Source organism: Chinchilla lanigera, unplaced genomic scaffold (assembly GCF_000276665.1).
Source record: "Chinchilla lanigera isolate Chin_1 unplaced genomic scaffold, ChiLan1.0 scaffold00063, whole genome shotgun sequence".
Taxonomy (NCBI): Eukaryota; Metazoa; Chordata; class Mammalia; order Rodentia; family Chinchillidae; genus Chinchilla; species Chinchilla lanigera.
The window spans coordinates 12,714,717-12,721,514 of NW_004955464.1; the positions used below are offsets into that span (position 1 = coordinate 12,714,717).

The window sequence follows — 6,798 nt, forward strand, 5'->3', positions numbered from 1 at the left end:
TTTTTTTTTTTCTGTCTTTTTGAGACAAGGTCTCACTATGCAGTTCAGGATGCCCTTGAGCTCATTTTGTAGCACAGGCTGGCCTCAAACTCACAACGATCCTCCTGCCTCAGCCTCCAGAGTGCTGGGATTACAGGTGTGCGCCACCACGCCTGGCAAAACTTCTGAATATGTATTTCTTTGGGCTCTGCATCTTCCTAAACCTAGGCACTGACCAGGTCAGGCAGGTGAGAACTGAAGGCCTTGGCCTGGAAGACTGCTTTGAAACCACAGCGCAGTCACTGCCTAGAGGTGACACATGTTTGGTGTTCTTGGTTAAAGTAAGGAAGCAGTCAACGCTAAAAGCGGCCACTAGATGGTGCTACCTGAAGTGGAATGCAGCTGCCTACCAGGGCCTCTAGGACAAAGAAAGGTAAGGATGTGGGGCTTCAGGAGCATGTCACATCCAACAGTCCTAGGCCTGTCAGCCCTGAGGGAAACAGCTTCCAACACACGCCCAACCAGACAAGTCAAACAAGCAGTATGGATTCCCCAACGGCTTTATTCACTCCCTTCTTCTGGGGAGCAGCAGGCCGGACCTCACAGCTAGAGGTGAAAGGCACGCCAGGAGGCTGTGGTTTCTTCAGTACGCGTCATTAAACGGATACAGAGGGTGTCCTGCATCTCTCGGGACCCTCTTTCCATCCACCTGAAAGACAGACAGACGACTACATTAGCAGGAGCTGACTTTCCAAGGACTTGGGGCATTTTCCCTAGTTTCCTGAACAGCCTCACCTATGTATAGTTCTATACCAGAGGGCAGAACCCCAGCTTCAGAGAAGGCCATGGTGTCAACAGCACCCAGCAGTAAACCCAAGCCTGGTACACAAATGCCTGAACCTAAAGGCGCAGTCTCAACTGGAATTAAATGCCCAGGATCTATTTATTTCCCTATATGCAGCAAACTCTACCTCAGCACCTCTAAAAAGGTCAAGAATGCCTTCTGTTGCTGGGGGTGGTGGCAGATGTCTATAATCTCAGCTATTTGGGAGGCTGAAGCAGGTGGGTCAGAAGTTTGAGGGCAACGTGGGCAACTTAGTGAGATGGTGCCTCAAAATAAAATGTGTGAGGGCTGGGCGTGGTGGTGCACACCTGTATTTCCAACACTGGGGAGGCTAAGGGAGGAGGACCGCCCGGAGTTTAAGACCAGCCTGGGCTACATAGTGAGTTCAAGACCAGCCTGAACCACAGCAAAATCCTGTTTCAAAAAACAAAAAACAAAAACCAAAAGAATAAAGTCCCAGCACTCTGGAAGGCTAAGCCATGAGGGTCAAAAGCTAAAGTCCTGTCTGAACAATTTACTGAGAAGCTTTTGCAGAATATATAAATAAATAAACAAACAAAAAGTAAATGGGCTGGGGATGTAGCTCAGTGTGAAGACCCTGAGTTCCGAGTACTGGGGAGGGCCATCTATATAAGCTGTCAAGAAGTAGGACTAGGGCGCCAGGTGTGGTGGTACATGCCTGTAGTCCCAGCACTCATGAGGCTGAGGCAGGAGAAGACTGCTGTGAGTCTGAGGCCAGCCTGGGCTACAAAGTGAGTTCAAAGCCAGCCTGAACTGCAAAGTGAGACCCTGTCTCAAAAAGACCAAAAAAAAAAAACAAAAACTGGGACTAAGGCTATATGCCTTATCACTGAGCCACACTAATTCCTCGACCTCAAGAAAGAGATCATTTGGGCTGGGAATATAGCTCAGCAACACAGTCCTGCCTGGCGAGCATGAGGTCCTGAGTTCAATTCCTGGTGCCCACAAAAAGAAAACAAGAGATCCTTGCATCTAGGACAACACTGTCACCAACAACATCCTGTTCTTCCTCCAACCATCAAGCCTAAGGTCAGACCAAAAGCAGAATCCCACTCTAAATCCTCCATTCCAAGTCCGGGAAGTGACACATCCTTACCGTAATCATGGGTACAATGTAGCGCCAGTTTTTGTTCAGGGCATCTAGCTGCTTCATCTCTTCTGGGCTGAAGGAGAAGTCAAACACCTGGGGGATGGGAAAGCCAGCCTTGTGAGTGGAAGCTGGAGTTTCACATTACTGCCACCTTGGCCAGAGCTGGGGTCAGAATGTGTCCCGGTGAGCGAAAGATAGAATGTGTGACTAAGTACCTGGATGTTCTGAAGGATACGAGATGGGGTGACACTTTTGGGGATGCAGATTACTTTCCGCTGAACTTGCCACCTATGGTGGAGGAGTGAAGGTAGATGAGAAAAAAGAATTAGTCAGTATTCAGGAATACTGTCTGGTCCTACACAGCCTCCCTAAGCTCACGGAGCACACTGGAATGGGGAGTGAGCCTCAGAGCTCTCCCCAGCAGGTCACAAAGCCAGATCCTTACCCAGGGCCAGAGAATCCCTCAACCCTGGTTTCCCAGCGTGGGCCCTCCCCAGCCTGAGCCCTTTTCCCCAAGAACGCCCCTCACCTGAGCAAGATCTGAGCTGGAGAGCGGCCATACTTTTCAGCCAGTGCCAAGACCAATGGTTCCTCAAGCAGGACAGGCTCATCAGGGTGGCGCCAGGCACGATCAGAGGAGCCCAGAGGGCTATAGGCAGTCACCTCCAGGCCACGTGCCTGGCAGTGGGCAATCAGCTCCTTCTGAGCTAGGTACGGATGGCTCTCCACCTGCCAAGAAACAAGCTATTACCGCGTTGTGGCTACAACTAGCTTCCTTGGCACCTCCCAGGACCAGCACTTCATTGACTGATGCTCCCCCCAATATTTCTTACTATTTTTCCCTGGTGACCTCATTTTTCTCCCAGGGCTTCAACAGGTGTACACACCAACACTTCTAGCAACTAGCCAGCCCCGTCTCTGTTTTTGGTCTTTTTGAGACAGGGTCTCGCTCTGCAGTTCAGGCTGGCCTCAAACTCCAACCATCCTCCCGCCTCAGCCTCCCGAGTGCTGAGATTACAGGCGTGCGCCACCACGCCTGGCTAAGCCCCCTCTGTGAAGGTACTCCATCACCTGCTCACTCATGCTGTGGAAACAACCCCCAAACCACTGATCTGCTTACAGCACTCACCTGCAAGACAGCTGGGCGCACGGAGGCCACACTGAGCACATCATCGATCTGCCGACTGCTGAAATTGGACAGGCCCAGCGCTCGGACCAGCCCCTTTGCCACCAGGGCCTCTAGAGCCTTCCAGGTCTCCTTGTAGTGGGTGGAATCGTAGCGCACAGTCCCGTCCGCATTCTTGGGGAAGGGGTTGTCTCCTCGCCTGAGTGAGACAGGACCCCCCAAGTGTGGGCATAAATGCAGGGCCTATATTCCAGATCACAAGCCCACAGAAGGCAATATGCAAAGAATTAGGAACGGCCAGGCATTTTCTGTCTTCTAGATTGTTTCCCAAGTTTTCAATCTACATAGAATATCCATTCCCTTGCCTCTCTTCCCTAGGCCCAGATTATATCTCCTCTGCTCTGGGAGTCTTTCTGAACTCGGGCCTCCTCAGGGAGCTCTGCCATTCTAGCACAGGGCCCACTGCTGACGGGAGACTCCTCCCGCCCTCTGCTGGGACTTCTCCGGGCCTCGCTCAGTGGAAGGGTCAGTGCAATGCCTGAATGAATAACGGAGCAGGAGGGACCACTTGTGTACCTCTAGGGTACATACCATGTGTTGTTGTTCCGTAGCCAAACTGCTGGCTGCTATAGCAGCAAAGGCTAGGATCCCATGTCTAGGGCCTCTGCTTGCTGTGCAATGTGAGTATTCCCATACTGTTCTGTTGCTGCGACTTACAATAAATTAGTAACTCTACTGCACCCAACTCCCAATTTCCCGATTAAAATCTTGGCGAGGCTCACTCAAAGGCATAGGGCCAGTGCATCAGATACAGATCCAGATACTCCAGCTGGAGGTCAGCCAGGGTCTTCCTGAGGGCAGGCTCCACATCCTCAGGGTGGTGCTTCGTGTTCCACAGCTTGGATGTCACAAACACTTCCTCCCGAGGCACTGCCTAGCACAGGGGCAAAGCCCATAGTGAGAAGAGCCAGGGTACCCAGCCTCATCACCCTTCCTTCTGTGACGGGAATTAGGAGGAAGCTGATGGCGGGTTCCTCAGCCAGGCCCAGCCCCAGCCCCAGCCTCTAAGTTTTCTCACCCTGTGCTCTCCACAGACCTAGTCCTCACCTTGCCTGGTCCCACGTTTGCCTTCAGGGCTTCCCCAATCTCAGGCTCATTGCCGTAGACAGCAGCACAGTCAATGTGGCGGTAGCCCACACTAAGGGCATACGTGATAGCCGCTTTTACCTGCCAGGGGAGAGGACACATTTCAGCTCTGCCCCACCAAGGCCCATGGGTAAGAAAGCAGGAACAAATCAGGAGCATGCATGCAGCAGGGGAGAGATGATTCTAATCTAGGAGTCCAGAGGCCTCTTCAGAGGCCCAAGCCCTATGCCCTTCCCTAAACCCACCAGCCACCAAGTTTCCTTCCTACTCAAGCCTTCTCAGCAAGGCTCAGCCAAAAACTAGCAAGTTCCAGGCAACCAGCAAAAAGAAGCTTTTAGTAAATGTCTTCTGCATCAGAGGATGGATCAATAAATGGGCAGAGGCTGAAAGAACAGATCAGCCCGGAGTGAGGGCACACACCCGTAGTCCCAGTACTCGGGAGTCTGAGGCTGAGGCAGGAGGATCACTGCAAGTTCAAGGCCACTCTGGGCTACAAAGTGAGCTCAACACCAACCTGAACTGCACAGTGAGACCCCGTCTCAAAAAGACAAAAAAAGAAAGAACAGATCATAGAGATAGGTTCCTATGCTGGGCAAGGTGGCACACATGCCTATAATCCCAGCACTTGGGAGGCTGAGGCATGAGGATCATTGTGAGTTCGAGACCAGCCTGGGCTACAAAGTGAGCTCAAGGCCAGCCTGAACTGTATAGGGAGACCCTGTCTCAAAAACACCAAAAAAAAAAAAAAAAAAAAAGAGATAGGTTCCTAGTCCCGAGAAGCTGATTAAGGAAACATGATAGGGGCTGGGGATTTAGCTCAGCGGCAAAAGCGCCTGCCTGGCAAGCGCAAGGTCGTGAGTTCGGTTCCCGGTACCAGAGAAAAACCAAAAAAAAAAAAAAAAAAAAGAGATAGGTTCCTAGTCCCGAGAAGCTGATTAAGGAAACATGATAGCAGAAAAAAAAGAAGTCCTAGGTCAAGGCCACACAGGGAGACACCACAGGAAGCCATGCAGACAGGGCAAACTCTGTGAGCTCAGGCATGCCAGAGATGAGGGGCTGGCTGGGGGATAAGGAAGGCAGCGAAGTGAGACGGAAGCCGGGCCCAGAATCCTGTGATGGGAGAGCAAAAAAGCAAGCACCAACTGTGAGTCCATTTGCTGAAAACCAGACTAGAAACATGGCATCAGATGCAGCAAAAAGGTGCCAGCCCACAGCCACAAAGCACTCAAAGCTCTTCCTGTGGAACCTGCCATGGCACTCAAGCTCTCCACGGGGTGCAGCTCTCCCCACCCAGATGTGCCTCCTTTATTTCCAGCCCCGCCACTCCCACCTTAGCCTAGCTGCTGTCCCTAGGCTGTGTCAAGAGTCTGCCGGAGCACAGGAACCCCAGCTCCAGGGACCTCGCAGTCATGGAAAGGAAAGCAAAAGTGAAGAGACAGAGAACATTCAGCTGCACCAAAAACACCAGGCTGTAGCCCACACAGAAGAAGTTGTTCCCCCAGGCTTAAGCCCCACACTAGTCCTAACTCTGACTCAGTTTTTCAAGGAACAGAAAAGGAGGCCTGAGGGGATCACGCCACCCAGATGGCAGCTGAATCTCACAGCTATCAGCCCTAAGAAAGCAGGTCTCCGTCCAGGTTCCTCTTGGTTAACCAGGGTCTATAAATGATCAACTTTTTTTTTTTTAAGCACTGAGGCTAAGAGTGGCCTGCACAAACACACATACTCTTTTTTTCTTTCTTTGAGATGGCGATTTGCTCTTGCCATCTACCCCTGAACTCACGATCCTCCTGCCTCAAGCCCCAGGTAGCTGAGAGTACAGGCATAAGCCACCACAAGCTAGGACTTCTACATCTTTTAAAAGGTTACCTATTAAATGGTTATATAAGAATATAATCACCTTTGTCTAGAATCTTGTCCAGCAAAATTTAAAATATTAATCATCTGGCTCATTAAGAAAAAGTGCTGAGCCTTGGTCTGCACAGCCCACCTAGTAATTCTTCAAACCCTGACAGCTGCTGTGGGCCTAGCTCTGGATTGCACACTGGAGGGGGCCTAATCCCAAGGCGCCCAGCGGCGGGGGGAGACAAGATCACAGCAAGAGCTGCAAGCGCCACCTCAGGACTTGGCTCAGAGGCCCCACGGCTGCCACAGCCCTCAGTGCAGGTGCCGTTAGAGAAAATGTCCTTCCTACGGCCCTGGCCCTGCCGGACCCTTTAGTCCCTGCTGAGTCAGCCAAGACCGAGGAAGCCAAGAGCTCACCGTTGTCCCTTCTTCGCTCATCTCTTTCCCAGACCCTCCAGGCTCACCCTCGTCAGAAGCAGAGCACAGGGACGGGGCTACCAGAGACAGTGCAGGCTCCCTCTCCAAATCCCACCTTGTCCAAGCAGAGCCTCTAGAAGTCTCCCTCCCTGTCCCTCACTCCTCACCTGGCCAGGCTCACTCTTCCAGGTACCCAGACCAATCAGGGGCATCTTCTGCCCGGTGTGCAGGAGGACACACGAAGCTGCCATCACCCCTAAAACACAGATGGGAAGAGAATGATGAGAGACTTAGTGCTAATCCTTAGACCTTCAATTATCCATTGATCAA

The 6,798-nt window shown here is 51.8% G+C and overlaps 1 protein-coding gene and 1 long non-coding RNA gene across 3 annotated transcripts in view; one reads left to right on the forward strand and one right to left on the reverse strand.

Annotated features, from left to right (window-relative positions):
- LOC106150101 overlaps window positions 1–6,798 on the forward strand; it is a 15,395-nt gene that overhangs the window by 3,359 nt on the left and 5,238 nt on the right. The gene's annotated exons all lie outside the window — the stretch shown is intronic.
- Window positions 522–6,798, reverse strand: part of Akr1a1 (aldo-keto reductase family 1, member A1 (aldehyde reductase)) — a 13,797-nt gene continuing 7,520 nt past the window's right edge. For both annotated transcript variants that reach the window (XM_005398702.2, XM_013521760.1), the window contains 8 exons: window positions 6,636–6,724; window positions 4,168–4,287; window positions 3,843–3,994; window positions 3,064–3,259; window positions 2,464–2,663; window positions 2,150–2,222; window positions 1,941–2,027; window positions 522–688 (listed from right to left, as the gene is read on the reverse strand). In XM_005398702.2, coding sequence (XP_005398759.1) covers window positions 623–688; window positions 1,941–2,027; window positions 2,150–2,222; window positions 2,464–2,663; window positions 3,064–3,259; window positions 3,843–3,994; window positions 4,168–4,287; window positions 6,636–6,719 — 978 coding nt within the window. In that variant the 5' untranslated portion in view covers window positions 6,720–6,724 and the 3' untranslated portion in view covers window positions 522–622. The remainder of the gene's footprint in view (window positions 689–1,940; window positions 2,028–2,149; window positions 2,223–2,463; window positions 2,664–3,063; window positions 3,260–3,842; window positions 3,995–4,167; window positions 4,288–6,635; window positions 6,725–6,798) is intronic.